Here is a 17,041-nt window from a genome sequence, read left to right as displayed (position 1 = left end):
GTGAGCTAATCCTTTTGTTTTGGGGGATGAAGATAAGAAAACAGGCTCTCCTCCCTGCTTGGTTGGGGAAGCAGCTCAGTGAGGCCTGGCAGGTTATGTCAGGCTTAGGCAGTTCAGCCCCGGTTCTCCTCTGGGCTGCTGTCGTGCTAGAATCCTAGAGTTAGGTGGAATCCAGTTCCCAGAGGCCAGCCCCCATGCAGAGCTAGAACCCCTTCCATTACCCCACTTTGAATCTGGCCTCTGCTTGCCAACCTCCAATGACAACTCAGTGCCTTTCCAGGCAGCCCATTTCCTCCTGGACTAGTAGGGACTTCTTCCTGATGTGGATTCCAAATCCCACCACCTTGAAAACACTACCCATTGGCTATGGTTTTCTCTCTTGGGCCACCGAGAACATACTCCACCCCTTCCTGCATGCCAGTCCTCTAGATATCTGGAACCTGCCACCACATTCCCCCAGGTCCTCCCTTCCCTAGGCCAGATAGTCCCAGGCTCTCCAGAAGCTGTTCACTGAGCTTCATTCCATGGCATCCTGGTCACCTGTGAGTTCATCTGAGTCCCCCAAAATAGAGGCCTGAGGCCCACCATGGTGCTGGGTTCAACCCGCAGAGGACAGAGTAGAACTGCAGCCATTAGGGGAAGCTTTTGTGGTTTCTTCCCACTGAGCCAAGTGTTTACTGAAACCTGTGTCTAGAACAGTGTCAATCATACTCTGTCACCTTTGTGATCAGCTGGGGCTGAGGAACTCAGGACCTGGGTTCTTCCTTGTGGACATGGTTGGTTCTGGGCTTGGGCGTCAGCCCTCACACCTCATTCCACACACTGCCCCTCCAAGCCTGGCTACAAACTTGACAAACAGCTTTGGATCCTAAGGCTAGCGGGAAGGGAGTGGAGAATGGGCGGGACACCCTGTACCCTCTGGCAACAGCTGCACATCTGTGGCAGTGTTCACGTGAGCTGGGCTGGCGAGTCATCTGGAGAGCAGGATGACATGCTCAGGCCACTCCCTCCACCTGCTCTGCCTACGAGGAGGGGAGCTAAAGCATTCCTGGGCTGGGCCCCTGGCAGGAGCCGCGGTTTGCGGTTTGCCCCACTTCTTGACGGGTGAGGTCATTAATCAGGTTAAGCAGACCCAGCGGTGCGCATGGCCGAGCTGGCCTCTGCCAGATGTCTCCCGCTCGTCTCAGCAGACAGTCCTTCAGACTGCTTCCCACCTCCTGCTCTGGCAGCAAGGATCAGGGCCTCTGGCAGCCCTCTAATCATCTTGGTGGCAGATGGAACACGTCTAGCCCAGTCTCTGGCTTTCTCTTTTTAATCTGTGAGTTCATAGAAAATAAATGCAAGCCCTGATTTCCAAGAAGGTGAAGATAACAGTAAATTGGTCTGTTAACCCTGCTGTCTGCCCACCCTACCCCCCTTACCTTCCATAGACTGCTGGGCTCGTGAGCAGACAGATGTGGCCAGGATCGAGGTCCTGGCATCAGAGGATCGGAGCCACGTGAGGGGGCAGGAGCACGTGTGCTCTGAGACCTGCCCAGGAGCCATCTGGGATCCCGTGTGTTAGGGGATGAGAGGTGGGAGGGGTCAGCAGATAGCTGCATTCCAGCACTGTCTTCTCTCCTCCCCCAGCCTCCCCACCTTCTCACTCCTAACCTAAGAAGCACAGATTTTGTGCAATGACAAGGAGAGGGAACATTCAGTGCCAGACTTTTAATTACAGTTGCTTCAGGCTGCTGGCCTCCATACCAAATGGCCTCGTGGAGAGTGTTCTACCACTGCACAACCAACGGGGTCCAGTCTGTGGTGTGTGCACTTGGCACCTGGTGAGGGTGGGGCTCTGTTCCCACTGGGGAGGGGCTGGGCTCAGATTAGTTCACATGGGCCTCAAGGAGCGCTGCCAAGTGCAGCCTGGGCTTTAGAGCCCCTGGACCAGATGGAAATGCCTGCTGGGACCCTTATAGCAGCCTCCAGGGAAGACCTATGATTGGGTAGGAGAGGGGTCTTTGGGAGGAGGGCCAAGCTCTGGAAGGATGATAGTGATGGATGGTACTGTGCGGTATAGCCAAGTGAGAGGAACACAACGTTAATCTTGTCCTTAACACTTTACAGTTTACAGAGAGCTTTCCACTTTCTTGAGCGTGCTTAATCCTCACATGAATCCGCTTAGGGGACGCAGCTCAGAGAAGGGAAGTGACACTGCCCAGAGTTAAACAGGCAGAAAACGAGGCGAGGAGCCCCGGCCTCGCACTGCAACCAGCAGTCTTTCCATGAGGAGTGGGGGCAGCTCCCCCAGTAACCAGAGGAGCAGCCCAGGCAGGGGATAGGTTGCACCCCCTTTTGCCACCAGGATGGCCCTCGCTCAGGGCAGCACCGTGGTGACACTGGTGAGCACCACGTGCTCCGAGACTTTGGAGACAGAGCACCGGCTCTGCAAGGACAAGGACTTGTGGCTGGCAGAGGAGCGAGGGCTGGGGGCCTTCAGAGAGCCGCAGGGACCCAGGCCAGGCAGGCAGCAGGAGAAGGCGGCCTTAAACTGCTCCCGGAATTTGCCTTGGTTGAGAGACAGAAGACACAGCCATAAGGAGACAGAAGCAGCAGGAAGGGGCCTTGGGCCCAGGGACACCCACGCAGCTCCAGCCAAGCTGCCTGTGAGGGGGTGGGAGGGAAGGGTAGAGCTGGGCAGGAGAGAGCCCCAAGGCGACCTCGTCACTGCCAGGGAGAGTGAGGACAGAGGCCCTGGAGCAGGTTCCCAAGGAGAAATGCAATTTTCATCTGATTCCTTGACTGCGCTCTGGCTCTGAGCCTGGCTGAAAACGTTTTGTCTGGCTCAGGGAGCTTAGGTCACCTCTGCCCTCGTTGGCGGGTAGGTGGAGGGGCTCACGGCTCACCATCTGTGGCTAGGCTTTCCCCATCTCTGCCCCACGGTGATGAAAATACAGCGGCAGCAGCCCTTGCAAGGGCACTGTGCTGGGCACCTGAGTTTGTCGCCCAGCTCACCCCAGCACCCTGAAGGCCTGGAGTCCTCTAGCCTCACTCCACAGAGGCACGCAGAGGTGCAGTGGCTTGCCCAAGGTCACCAGCGTTCTAATTCCAAAGCCTTCGCTTAAAGGGTAGGGAACAGTGGGGAAGGAGGGATCACCACAGCCATCTGTACAGTCAGAGGACACCAGGCAACAGATTGTGCTGGAACTGAACAACCATGTTTCAATCGCCCCACAAGCCTGGCCGGTGCCCAGCAGAGGGCCGAGCACACAGCAGGCGCTCAGTAAATGTAGACCAAACGAAGAAATGCACGTCAGGAAGTCTGCCTGACGTGTCCTCTGCCGTTGCTCGTCTCTTCTGTTCTCCCCTCTGAGCTGGAAACCACCCGGCTAGCCTCTGTTGAGTAATTCTTTAGTTTCAGTGAGGGTTACAGCATTGATCCCAGCCCCTTCTTTAACCTTTCAGCCTTTTCTCAAAGATTGTCCAGGCTTGAGCAGTCATCTGGTCAGTTCTCTAGGCCTGGTCTGAGTCAGGTCTGGTGAGTCACACTCTGCTGAGCCCAGGCGGGGGCCCGGGGTGGGGCCTTTCCACCCTGAGACCGGGAGGTAGTGGAAGGGGGTGGGGGCTATGGGACAGTGGACAGAGGAGGCCTGGGCGGGGGGGCAGGGGACCAGGGATGCCTGGACTTGCAGAGGGGAGGTGGGAGGGCTGGTGCTGGAGGCAGGTGGATTCAGGGGTAGCCCCCCCAAATTCGGGCCACTCTGCCAGCACGTGTCTAGCTGGGCACGGGGAAGCTGCTTCCCGGCCCTGGGCTGCCTCGCTGGTGGCCCGCCCTTCCCCCTGATGCCTCGATTATGCAGTCATCTTCTCAGGCAGGGGCTCCATCTGGAGCCTGTGTTGACCAGACTGGCTGATTGGCAGTCCTGCTGTGCATGTATCACGCAGGGGTGGAGGTGAGCTGGCCCAGCCCCTGTGCTCCCCCCCACTCAGTGGTCTGCATAATCTGCAAAACTGGATCCTGGAGCTGGTCACCTTCTTTGGCCACTATTGGGAGTGTGGCCTGTCTCCCACTCAGACCAGGGCTCTTGGGCGGGGACAAGTCTTCCCCGAGTGGGAGTTCCCAGAGCAGGGTCCTGATCCCCAGGAGGCAGCAGGTGTATTCTTCCCCGCATGCTTTATTCAGCCTGGGTTGAAGATGGGGAGACCATTGTCCTGGGGACTGTTGCCACCCTCAGTTACTCTGCGTCCCCAGCCCACTCACCACTGAGGAAGTTGTAGATGATGGGGTTGGCGGCGCTGTTGGCGTACACCAGCCAGTGGGAGAAGGTGAAGCAGGCATAGACGGCTTCTCGGTCGCTGGCTTGGCGGAACATCCCAAACACCCTAGGACCAGGGGGCAGGACACTCAGAAATGGGAGAGGGTGTGTGTGTGTGTGTGTGTGTGTGTGTGTGTGTGTGTGTGTGTGTGTGTGTGTGTGTGTGTGTGTGTGTGTGTGTGTGTGTGTGTGTGTGTGTACACTCAGAAATGGGAGAGGGTGTGTGTGTGTGTGTGTACACTCAGAAATGGGAGAGGGTGTGTGTGTGTGTGTGTGTGTGTGTTGGGCAGGAGTTGCTGTCCTCATCTCCCAGACAGGAAAACTCAGAAAAGGAAGGCGAGTTGACCAAGGTCACATAGCTCATGAATGGCTGTAAAGTACAAGAGTCCCACTGCCCCTTCTGTGCACCAGGTAGCCCTTTCCTGGGCCTCTGAGTCTGGGGTCCTGACCACAGTTTGGGGTTCTTGGGTGCAGAACGTATGACCAGAGTGGGCCTAGGAACAGGGACCAGGGTACCTCTGCTCAGTCACCAGCCGTGTGACCCCCTGGGGCTCCCCCTCCACTTTATCATCCATCCCCGTAGCAGCATGATGAGTCATAGACTCATCCATTTTTTAAATAGGGAAACTGAGGTTCAGAGAAGCAAAGTGATATGTCCAAGATCACACAGCCAGGAAGTGACCAAGCGCAAACACACTGAGATTGTCTCATGGCAAAGAGCCCAGGGTCTTGCCCTGCCCCCCTCCCCACCCCCACCCCATGGCCTCTCACTTGCTATTCTTCCAGACCCCTGTGGGTGTGGTTGCTCCCTTCCTTCAAGTCTCTGCCAGATGTCACTTCCTCAGAGAGGCTTTTTTGTTTTTAACCATTACATCTAAAAAACATTTATTTTTAACCCCACCAACCTCTGTCACTGTCATTCTCTATCCCCTTTCCCTATTTTTTCTTCAAAGCAGTTATCACTGGCTGACATTGTAGTACATGTCCATTCTCTCTCCCGTCAGATGTCGCCTCCACGAATGCAGGACATTGTCCCGTGCACTCGTTCACTCCGTTCCCAGCCCTAACAACCTGATGATTGAGTGGCCAGACGAGAGAATTTTCACGAGAGCCCCAGGAGGCAGGCCGGTTATTCCCATTCTACAGATGAGGAGATTGAGGCTCAAAGAAGAGAATTACTCCCACAAGGTCACACAGTGGGTGAGCGGTGGAGCCAGATCTTTCTCTGAAGCAGAGAGAGCTCCTTCCTCTGACCCCACCACCTCTCCCCACCCCCAACCACTCCCCACGCGCTCTCACCTCTTGAGGACATTGAGGACACTGATGGGCAGGTAGCAGAGGGCAAAGACCAGCAGCACCACCATCAGCATCTTGGCCGTCTTCCTCCGAGCTCGCATTTGCTTTACCTCGGCCAGGAAGGCACGGGCCCGAGGCGGGGGCTCTGCGCCCACGCCCTGCCCCTGGTCCTCCAGCTGGTCTGAGGGCCTCTTCCAGTTCCTCACCAGGGCCGACGTGGTGCCGGGGATCTGTCCAGCACACACAGACAGCAGCGGTGGGTACAGCTCCTTGGGAGGGTCGTTCTGCTTCGCTGGGCCTGCTGGACCCTGGGGCAGGGGGAGGTGGGCAAGGGAACAAACCCTTGCAGCAGGAAGGAGCCTAATATTCATGATAAAGACCAACACTCTGGACTTGAGTGGACTTCCGTGTTCCATTAGCTCATCGTGAGACCACCCACAATATGTCTCTTGGGACGGTATTATTCACCCTTAGTTGTAGATGAAGTAGGGGACCCTTGACAAGCCCCCAGGTCACAGCCTGGGGCCTGAACATCCTTCCAGCTACCCACCCATCTTCCTTAAATCACCACCTGCATCTGTGGCGACGGGGGTGGTTGGATGACTCGTGCCTCCCCCGGTCCTTGCCTGACCCTGGGAGGCCTGAGCAAGGGGCGTGCAGGTGGACAGCGTGGAATGGCCTGGGCCTCAGAGCATAGGTCCCAGCCTAGGTCAGTGCCGATAGGCCTATGGTGGTTCTAGGCACCTGGAGCAGCCACAGATATTCTCAAAGCCTCTCTCACACTGGACACCTGAATCACCCCACAACAGAAGGGCATGGGGCTAGAGTTCAGGAAACTTGGGATCTAGGGCCAGCTCAGCCATTCAAGAGCTATGTGACCTTGGTAAACTCACTTTTCTTTCCTGAGCCCTGCTTTTCCTGTTGGATAAGGATAGCGACTCCTGCCTTGTGGACCGGGGCATTGTGAGGAGCAGATGGCGAGCGCTGGTGGAGCGCGAGGCTGCTCGTGTTCCGGCCAGCCTCCTCTCCCGGCCCGGGCGCTGATCCAGGACTCACCCCGCTAGTGCCAAGGGCCTCTGAGCATGCCCTCCCATGGCAAACCGCCCCCCTCCAAAAAAAACCCCTGCTGTTGGTCAGTGTGTAATAGAGGAAAGAAGGAAGGCCCTGGAACCAGAAAGGCTCTGCCACTCATCAGCCGTGGCAGATTGGTTGCCCTTACTCAGCATTTGTAAAGTGGGTAATATTGCTTCTTTGATTAGAAAGTTGTGAAGACATTGCAAGCAAAGTGCCTAATTTGGACAGCAACACGGAGGTGTTATTCTTGTTGTGGCACTGAACCGAGCATTGGAACCCCACAGACCTGGGTTTTAGTCCCTGATCGTCCACTCGCTGGTGAGGGATTTGGGAGAAGTTGCTTTGCCTCTCTGGGTCTCAGTTTTCCCATATATTAAGGTGGGGATAGGGACTTCCCTGGTGGCGCAGTGGTTTAGAATCCGCCTGCCAATGCAGGAGACACGGGTTCGAGCCCTGGTCCGGGAAGACCGCACGTGCCACGGAGCAACTAAGCCCGTGTGCCACAACTACTGAGCCTGCGCTCTAGAGCCCTCAAGCCACAACTACTGAGCCCCCGTGCTGCAACTACTGAAGCCCGCGCGCCTAGAGCCCGTGCTCTGCAGCAAGAGAAGCCCCCGCAATGAGAAGCCCGCGCACCGCAACAAAGACTAGCCCCCTCTCGCCGCAACTAGAGAAAGCCCGCGTGCACCAACAAAGACCCAACGCAGCCAAAAAAAATAAAGTAAATAAATTTATTAAAAAGAAAAAAAAGGGGATAACGGATGGTGGTGAAGAGGATGCAAGACTAGCTGGGAGTGCCTGGTGCAGTAACTGGCAGCTACTGATATTAGAAGGATGCCAGTTACTATTCGGTTCCAGGGCCGGCACTAGCACTTTCGGCCTTGAGTTTGACGCATGCCTAGGCCTTGCCTCTCTGGTTGCAGCCAGGATGGCATGTTCTGAAGGCAGAGGGCTGTCTACTCCCTCAGACCAGTACCCCTGTCCCCTCCCAGCCCACACAGTGACACCAGAGTGGGCCTCACCTGGCGGCCCCAGAGCTTGCGGAAGATCTGGAAATAGGCCATTGCCATGAGGCCTAGTGGGGCCAGGTAGGTGACAATGAAGAAGCAACTGTGGTAGATCTTGGGATAGAGGTCATCTGCAGGGGCCAAGAGATGCACGGGTTGGGCTCAGTCTGGGAAGCCCCAGCCTGCCCTGCTTAACAATACCACCCTGCCCTGACTAGGGCCAAAGTAAGCAGTTGGGCCCCATACAGGTGCCATGGCAGAGAGACCCTGGAGTTGCCCAGCCCAGTGGTCTCCAACCTGGAGGGACCCCTGGCCGATGTCTACACTAGAGAAGGTACCCACACCAGAGGTATCCCTGCTAGATGCCTGCTCTAGGGTATCCTCCCAAGAGATACCCACCCCTGGGTGCCCACCCCAAAAGTGCCCTGATAGATGTCTGCTCTGGGGGTGTGTGCCCCGGAGGTGCCCACTTCAGGGACACCTGCCCAAGGCTCCCGCCGTTACCTGCCCAGCGTTCATCGCAGACAGAGAAGAGCCGGGTGCGGTTGGCTAGCTCGGGCAGCGCACTGCTGCATTCCATGACAGCAGCCTGGGGCACCATGACAGCCAGCGACACAGCCCAGATGCCCAGGATGGAGCCACGGGCACGCCGGGCAGTGCTCTTGAACAGCAGGGGGTGGCAGATAGCATACCAGCGGTCCAGGGCGATGAAGCTGAGAGTCAGCACTGCCACTGACACAGACACGGCCTGCCCCATGGGGACACAGTGTCAGTCCTTTTGGGGGCCACCCAGAGACATGGGGTGAGTGATGGAGCTCACAGCCCAGAAATACCAGGCAGCCAGGTGCAGTGCAAATCCTGACTCCACCACTTACTGCCTGTGTAGATTTGGGCAAATCACTCACCCCCTCTGAGCCTCGTATGCAGAATGGGAATGTATCATCCACCTGGCAGGATTCTTGTGAGAATAAATGAAATTATGGATGGAGAATGTCCAGCTTGAGACCGGGCACATAGTAGGTGCTCCCCTACTATGGATAATAATTTACACTTTAGGAAATAACTACATGCCGGACACTGTTCTCGTTATCCTCAGAACAACCCTTGAGGTGTGTCCTCTTACCCCCAAGGTACAGGTAAGGAAACTGAAGCAAGAAAGATTAAATAACTTGCCTAAGGTGGATTTCCTCACCTGCCTGTCTTTATTCTCAGGGTTGCCAAAGTTAATGGGTTGAGTGGGAAACCTCCAAATAATGGGAAATCCAAGAGGCATTTCTCTCTGCCCTGGGATCCCATCCCTTCCCCAGGCTGTGAGGAAAGAGTCCTCATTCTGGGAGGCAGAGATGAACCTAGGCCAGAGACGCAGGGGCACTGGCTCCAGGAGTGCCCCCTGCCCTCTGGGGTACAGGGAGAGGGTCGAGGGATGCAACCCTCTGGCCAGCTCTTCTTCTGGCCCAACAACCGTACAGGACAGCCTGACACCCACCGCTGGGAGAGGGAAGGCCCCAGCCAGGAGCGGAAGGGCTGGGGAGGAGACTCTTGCCAGCCTGCCACCTCAAAGCTGCCCCCTTGGGGTCAGGTAACAGGCCCATTCTCTGTCACGGTGGGCTTGCGCCTCTCTCCTGCACTGTGTGCCCGTGTACCTGGAAGTGACTGTACATGTGTCCGAACATGCCTCTGTGAATGTCTATGAGTGTGACCTGGAGGGTATCTCTGTGTGAGTATATGGGGCTGTGTCTGTGTCTGTGTCCTTGAGTGTCGTGCCTGACGGCCTGCCCTTGCTAACAATAGAGCATGACACTGCCGAGGTACTGAGCCATGTCCTGTCTAAAAGGCAAGTTTGAGGGTCACTGAGACCTACACAAGGCCATGGTTTTTGTACTTGGTATGACAGGGGGGTCATGAGGGGCACCCAGGCAAAGCTCACCTGTAGATAGGGGATGACCTTGCAGAGGGCATGGCCGAAGAGCCAGGATTCAGTAATGTCTACCAGCAAGCTAGCCGGCAGGCAGATGGCCGTCACCAGAACGTCGGCCAGGGACAGGTTGACGATGAAGTAGTTGGTGACCGTCCTCATGTGGTGGTTCCGCCACACGGCCAGGCAGACTGCAGGGTGGGAGCAGGATGAGATGAGGCCGGTGGAAGAGCCACGCCCAGTCTAGCTGGGTCCCATCAGTGAGACCCTTCCCCCACAGTACCCAGTAGGGACTTGGGGGAGGGGGAGAGAAGCAAGGCCCAGGACCCCTCCCAGTCCCCAGGGGAAGCCCGAAGCACCACAGGGACCTAGAGACCTACCCAGCGTGTTGCCCACCAGGGCCACAAGGAACACAGCCACGTAGGCGGCGATGAGGACCCACTCGTACTGCTTCGGGTACAGATAGTCACGCCACAGATAGCGGAGAAACTCGTCTTCGTAGTCTGGAGGCACCGGGGACGGTTCCCCGCTGTCAGTGGGGACCCCCATCTGGGGCCCTGGGGTGGCCGAGGGCTCCATGAGCTCAGGAGCCACTACAGCTGATGGACATCCCAGGCTCCCCAAGGGAGGGGCGCCCCTGGGCCAGGCCTTAGCCCACTTCCCTCAGGGGACCCAGAGTCTTGCACTCAGGTGTTTGTGGTCCCAGCCTGAAACCTTCTGAAGGAAGGAAAAGGGAACATTAGGGAGAGTGCCAGGCAACTTGCAGATGAGCTTCCTCTTAATTCTCACAGTCACGTGGGTTATGGAGAGCCTGAAATCGATGGAGAAAGACAGATCTGCCTTGCCTCCCAATTTCATACCAGTTGGGTAACTTACCTCACCCCTCTCAGCCTTGGTTTCCCCATCTACCCCGTGGAGTAATAACTGAGCCGGCCTCACAGGGCCTCGCTGAGGAATAATGAGCTCTAATGAATGCCGAGTGCTTTACCCAGAAACTGGCACCGGAAGCCGGCTTCACGGTCATTGCCGGTTACCACTATTAAGAGCCCTGCTTTGCAGAGGGGGAGATAGAAGCTCAGAGAGGTTGAGCCCCTTGCTCAAGGTCACAAAGCTGTTATTCCAGGTCTGTCTGAGTCCACCAAACACCACAGATTGGAGAGGGGAAGCCATCCTGATTTAAATGTTCTCTCCTGAGTCAGTTCACAGGCCTGAATTTTTGGTTGAAAAACTGGTCAAGGGAGGCTTTTGAAGACCCACGCCCTGCCCACAAGACCTGCCAGACCCTCCCTGGTGGGGCACACACGCACGCACACACGCACGCACGCGCGCGCGCGCACACACACACACACACACACACACACACAGTGTGGGTAGAGGTGCAGGGAGGAACTGACAACCTCTCCGAAAGCGAGGGGAGAGCCCCAGGCACAGGGGCTGGGCCCGTCAGCCCCCAGCCCCCGCTAGTCCCCCCTTGAATCCCGTGGCCGCGATGCGCCCCGGTGGCCGCCAGGGGTCGCTGGACCGGCGTGCTGGCCGCCCTCTTCATTCATAAATCCGGCCTCGCACCCCGCCCCTCCTCGCTCGCTCAGACCCGTCCTTTCCCCGGCTGAGAAGGGAGGACCCCGGACGTATGTAAGAGGGTTGCCGATCCCTGGAGACCCCCCGGGGAGCATGAGGGGTCTCCTTCACACCCCCAGCGGGCGCCGGCGGACCCGCTTCCTCAGCGGGACCTCCCTGCATCTCTGGGGCTGTGCGGGCTGCGGTGCGGGGAGCGAGGGCGCGAAGCATTCTTTAGGAGCCTGCCTGCCGGGAGGAGGGCAGAGCATGCCGGGGACCCAGCCTCCAAGCACCCAGGTTATCTCCCGAGACTCTTGGCTCCCGCCGAGGGTCCTCTGAAGTCCCCCACCCCGAGCCCGGGGGTCCCCCAAGCCCCGCACCTGTTGGCTGCGGTTCCCCGGCGTCCTCGCTGCTGGTCCCCCGATCTTGCACCGGGACTTTGCCTCCCCGCCCCGAAGGCCGATCTCCGGGGACTGGGGTTGGAGGGGAGGGGGCCGGGGCAACCCCCTCCCAAGGATGCGCTGCCTGGGCTCTCTCGGCTGGGCGCGAGCGCTGGCTCCGACGCGGGCTGTGGCTGGGCGCGGGCTCCGCCAGGCTGCGCGCCGCGAAGAGGGGGGAGGCCGGGGCGGGAGGGGCAGGGAGGGGAGGGAGCCCCGGGCCGGTCTTGGCTGCAGGTCTCCCAACCCAGAGATCGGGAGGGAGATGCTCGTTCCTCCTCGCCCCAGACTTCAAGCGTCCATCCCACCTCCATTCATGTTTCCATCCGTTCATTCATACCTTTCGCATTCATTCAACATTTCTGCCTCCGGCTACTCTGCTTTCAGAACGCACCTACTGTGTGCCGGTGGGCCCCAGGTAGCTTTGAAGAGCCACAGTGTAGAGGTGGATCCCAGCTCCACCTCTTCCCGCTGCCTCACCTAGCTGATGAGGATGAGGGCACAGGTGGGTCACTGCACCGCCTCCAGCCAGGCTCCGGCTGTTGCTGGAGCAGCTAGCTCCCAGCGATGCCAGAAGGCCCTGATCGCCCTTCTCCCAGCCTCCTATTCCATCTGCCCTCCAATCCTTTTTGTTCATACCTACTTTCCCCCCTCCCAAGACAGGGACGGTAGGTGGGGGCAGGAAGGGGGGGCACCAGAAGGGCTGATGAATTCAACTAACATTTTCCAAGCTGTGTGCCAGGCAGTGAGCTAGAATAATACAGCTGCCATTTGTACAGTCCCCACCATGAGCATGATCTCATTTAATCTTCACATCAACCCAGTGAGGCAGCTGTTACCATCCCCATTTCACAGATAAGGACCCTGGACTCACATGGTTCAGTGACTTGCCCAAGGTCACACAGCAGAGGCCGAGATGGGACTCAAAGCTGCACTCTTCTCCAGGTCTACCTTCCTCCCACGCCAGACGGAGGCTGGCTGGAGCCAGGTGGGCTCACAAACAGGCAAGTCCTCTATAGAGCGAGGAGAGCTGCCAGGGGGCCCAGGAGCTGGGGGGCACAGGACAGATTGATCCAACCAGGGTGTCAGGACAGGCCTCCTACAGCAGGAACACACCAGAGACCTAAAGAATGAGAAGGAAGGCCTGCAGCCAGTGATTCAAGGCAAAGAAAACAACAGGGGCAAAGGTGAGGAGGTTGGCCCTTCCAGGAGTCACAAGTCGGTGAAGGGTGACCTTCTGAGCATCAAGCCATCACCTTGGCTATTATCTGTCTCAGGATGGGACCTTCCTAAAACATCAAATTCACCCTCCCCTTTGACCCTCGGAGAGTCACACCCCTTCCCTCCTGGGAGGTGACTCCTGAGATGGAACTTCCATCTTCCCTGTTGCAGCAAAAGCCTTTTTTCAAAGGAGCTAGAGATGCACCATTAGGCACAGAGTGTGTGGGAGGGAAGTTGGGGCAGCCCAGGGGATGGGTCAGGGACCTCCTTCACCTGTCCAGGGCAGGAGGAAGGACTGAGGCTGGCCCTAGGGCAGAACCCTGTCCCTGGGTGGCATCCGCGCAGTGAGTGATGGGTCAGAGCATCCTTGCAGTAACAACACTCTGTCCTGCCTGCCCTAGGTGCTGGCAGAGGTAAGGGAAAGGATCAGGGGACGTGTGTGTGTGTGTGTGTGTGAGAGAGAGAGAGAGAGAGAGAGAGAGAGAGAGATGGAGTTAGTGTCTGTATTTAGAAGTAAGGGCTGTGACTGTGTGTCTGGGGAATCCAGTGTGTTGCTGTGTGTGTGTTTGTGTCCCTGAGCCTGCATGTGGGTAGGGACAGGCTCTGGGCTGATGACTGGGGGGCATCCTGGGTGGGATATGTCTGTATGGGTCTTGATTTGTCTCTGTGTGTACTGGTGTTTGTGTCTATGAGGGATGTGTGTGTGTGTGTGTGTGTGTGTGTTGGGGGGTGTCTGTCTCTCGGTGTGTCTGGGTGTGTGATTGTGGCTTTGACTAGCATTGGCCTCCCAGTGTGTTCTCTTGTGAGTGTGGGAATGTGAGTGTGGTGTGCCTTTGCGTCCATGGCTCTGCGACCGAGCGTGCGTGCGTGGAACGCAGTATGTCTGCCCCCACGGGGATGACTCATCTAATCCCCCACGTGAACCACCCCCCATCTAGAGCTGTGACTGTCTGCTAGGGGCTGGGAGGGGGCCGCGGCACACGCGGGGAGGGGAGGCACATAGCGCCGGACAGTCAAATGACAGCTGCAGCCGGTGGTGTGAAAGGTACAGACCCCTCTGTGCCTGTGTGGGTGGTGGGCACCAGCTGAGCTCAGCACAGACCAGGCTTAGAACCCAGCCCAGAGCTCAGAGTGCCATGATTCAAGGCCTCCCAGACACCCTGAGTTGGAGTGATCAAGCGGCTTCCCAGGTGCCCCCAAGTCATTATAATGGGGGTGCACCTGTCTGTGTGGGGACGGAGTCAGGCGGAGAATCCGCCCCCACCACCGCAAAGCCCAATGTCACAGAGCCAGTCCCGTCTCCCCTTAAGAGGATTCCCACTCACCAAACCCTCTTTTCATCCCTCGGTACCCCAGAGATGGCTGCTCCCCAGGACAAAGGATCCTGAGTGATTCCTTGTACCCTGAAGCAGCAGATATTTTTTCCTCCCCTATCAGACCCTGGCCAGGGAGGAGGCTCTGGGTCCCCAGGTCCTGAGTCTGGCTCTCTTAGCCACGGCCTGAGAGTAGGAGAAGCCAGTTGTTTGTCCTCTGCGGGCATGGGGTAGAGACCCTGGTATGCCTGCTCAGAGAAAATCCTGGGGTCCCAAGGGGGCCAGTGATACTCCTGGAGACCCACAAGAAGCTGCAGTTGTTTGGTTTGGGAGCTCAACAGCACTGGACTCTGGGAGCTTCTGGCAAAGCATCTGTGCCCAGGAGAGGGACCCCAGTGACCTCATATCCTCCATCTCCAGGCTGGGCCCTCAGCCTGGCATCTCCTTCTCCCAGGGAGGGCCAGCCTGAAGCCCTTGCTTTGCCTGAGCTGAGGGTCAACCGAGACCACACGACCTCTTTCCTGGAACCAGCCAGCTCCAGCCTTGTTGATCTAATCCTGAGCCTCTGAGCTACAGGTCCCTGTCACATCCATCTTCAAGTGTCAGCCCAGGCACTGGCCCCAGGTGCTGCCTCCCCCTCCCTCCCAATTCCATCGTGACTTACAGTAACCTCTGTCTGGCCAGCACTAGAATAATCAAAATGTAATTGCGTTTTCAACTTGCTAACGGCTGCTACAGGCCCAGGATGGGGATGGGAACACCCCAGGCAGGAGAGAGGTGCTTCTTAGAAGAACAGAGATCAGAAAACAAGCAGAAGTGTGGGGTGGGGCGAGATGTGGGCCAGCAGTGACTGGGCTGTGAGCCCAGAAAGGGGGATTCTGAGGGCTGAGTCCAGGCAAGCCACTGAGGCAACTGGGATGTTTTGGTCCTTGGGCCCAACAGTACTGGCCTCTGGAAGTTCCTGACAAAGTGCCGTGCCCACGGGATGGACTGAGGGACCTCATGTCCTCCATCTCCAGGCCAGGCACTCAGCTTTTGTGCCCCTTGTCTTGGGGAGGGCTGGCCCTCCTTCAGGGTTTGAGTGGCTGGAAGGGAATCAACATCCACCAGGAGAATGAGGGGCCCAGGTCCCGAGGTCAGGCATCCTCGGTGGCTTCACAAGCTAGGGAGCATCTTCAAGCCAGAGGCAGGAGCTAGAGGGAAGGTGCTGGAGACAGCAGTCTTCTGTCTGCTCACTCACTCATACACCCACTCAACAAGCACTGGTGGCAGGTAGGTTGCAGAGCTGGGGTCCCTCCTGGTTAGGCTGGGGAGACCCCATGTAAACCTGGGTAGGGGTGGGTATCAAATGCATTAGAGTGGGAGCCTGTAGAGTCAGGGCCAGGGGTAGGATGGGGCTGGGACCAAAAACAGATAGTGCATGTGGACCCAAAGGAAAAACAAACAGACCCCTCAGCCTGTTAAGCCTAGTGTTGAAAGAAGGTTTGGAGCACAGGCTCTGGAGCCAGAAAGAGTTAGCGTGGGCTAGAGTCCTGGTTCTGTCGCTTATTACTGTGTCATCTTGGACTAGTCACTTCACTTCTCTGGTGGGCTGGGTCATGACCCTCAAAGATATCCATGTCCTAATCCCCAGAATCTATAGATAAGTTACAAGGCAAAAGAGGCTTTGCAGATGGGACTAAGTTAAAGATCTTTGGTTAGAGAGTATCCTGAGTTACGCAGGTGGGCCCAATATAATCACAAGGTCCTTATAAGAAGGAGGCAAGAGGGCGAGGAAGAGAAGATGTGATGACAGAAGCAGAGGTTAGAGTGGTGCCAATGCTGGAAGGGTCCACAAGCCTCTAGAAGCTGGAATAGGCGAGGAACAGAGTCTTTCCTAGAGCCTCCAGAAGGAACGCAGCCCTTCCAATTCCTTGACGTTAGCCTCGTAAGACTCATTTTGGACTTCTGAGCTCCAGAAGCATAAGAGAAAAAAATTTGTGTTGTTTTAGGCCACTAAGTTTGTGGTAATCTGTTACAGCAGCAATAGGAAATAATACAACCTCTCTGTGCCTCATTTCACTGGTTATGAGACCAACAGGAACCTTTACCATATAGAGTTGTGTAAGGATTCACTGCAAACAGGCAGGTGGGCAGAGCAGCAAGTGCTGGGCACCAGCAAGACAGACAACCACACGTTCATTCATATGATATTTTAAAAATAATTTAGTATTTTTAAAAATCAGAGGGGTCTTCATGGGAAAAATCAGGACTTCGCCAGATATCCTTACGCTTATCCCATTATTTGGTATTGTTTTTATTTTGAGTCATGTATTGCTGCTGGAGGCTGTTAAAAGATCCAATTCCTAAAATAATAAGTAATATTAGTAATAAACAATGATCATAGGAAATGTGTGCTGGTGTGGTTATTTCAACACAGGAACATACAAGGAGAAGCAAAAGAAGGAGATGCCTGATCTTCCTGGGAGGGGTGTGAGTGAGTGAGTGTGTGTGTGTGTGTGTGTGTGTGTGTGCAGACTGGGGGTGGGGAGCAAATTAACTATGACCTGGATCACCAGACATTTGAGGAAAATCTTAAACATGACACAGAAAAACCAAGATAAGCAAAAACGTTTCAGAGGCAACTAGGGGCTAGGTCTTGAAGGATGAATAGGAGTTCACAGGTGGGTTTTGAGTGAGACATGCTGGGCAGGAGTGAGAGAGGAAAAAAGGGCAGGATTCCAGGCAGAGCGGGCAGCATGAGGGGTGGGCATGGCCAAAGGTCTGTTCTGGGGTCACAGTAAACGCTGGTTTGGCCTGAGGGTGATCCCAGGAAGAGAACCAACGAGAAACAGAAAGATGGGTGAAGGGCTCGCTTTCAGTCTAGGCTGAGGAGCTCGGACTCCATCCCAGAGGCAGTGGAGTCCCTGAAAGGTGTGAGTGA

General features: G+C 56.5%; 1 protein-coding gene across 1 annotated transcript; it reads right to left on the bottom strand.

Moving 5' to 3' along the window:
- Window positions 1-677: 677 nt before the first annotated feature.
- On the bottom strand, window positions 678-11,653 carry HCRTR1 (hypocretin receptor 1). Its single transcript, XM_079943484.1, has 8 exons — window positions 11,528-11,653; window positions 9,971-10,307; window positions 9,603-9,781; window positions 8,180-8,423; window positions 7,691-7,806; window positions 5,598-5,824; window positions 4,244-4,365; window positions 678-2,550 (listed from the first exon to the last, which is right to left on the bottom strand). The coding sequence occupies exons 2-8, from the start codon at window positions 10,167-10,169 to the stop codon at window positions 2,360-2,362; spliced, it is 1,278 nt and encodes a 425-aa protein (XP_079799610.1). The 5' UTR covers window positions 10,170-10,307; window positions 11,528-11,653; the 3' UTR covers window positions 678-2,359.
- Between the last annotated feature and the right edge of the window lie 5,388 nt (window positions 11,654-17,041).

This window comes from Stenella coeruleoalba (genome assembly GCF_951394435.1).
Source record: "Stenella coeruleoalba genome assembly, chromosome: 1".
Taxonomy (NCBI): domain Eukaryota; kingdom Metazoa; phylum Chordata; class Mammalia; order Artiodactyla; family Delphinidae; genus Stenella; species Stenella coeruleoalba.
This window is presented reverse-complemented; position numbering and strand designations above follow the sequence as displayed.

Excerpts from the sequence above, each read along its gene's own strand:
- HCRTR1 (XM_079943484.1), bottom strand. The coding sequence starts at position 10,169 with ATGGAGCCCTCGGCCACCCCAGGGCCCCAGATGGGGGTCCCCACTGAC. Across the intron at positions 9,782-9,970 it reads CCTGGTGGGCAACACGCTGG|TCTGCCTGGCCGTGTGGCGG; the intron begins GTAGGTCTCTAG and ends CCCACCCTGCAG. Across the intron at positions 8,424-9,602 it reads AGGTCATCCCCTATCTACAG|GCCGTGTCTGTGTCAGTGGC; the intron begins GTGAGCTTTGCC and ends CCCATGGGGCAG.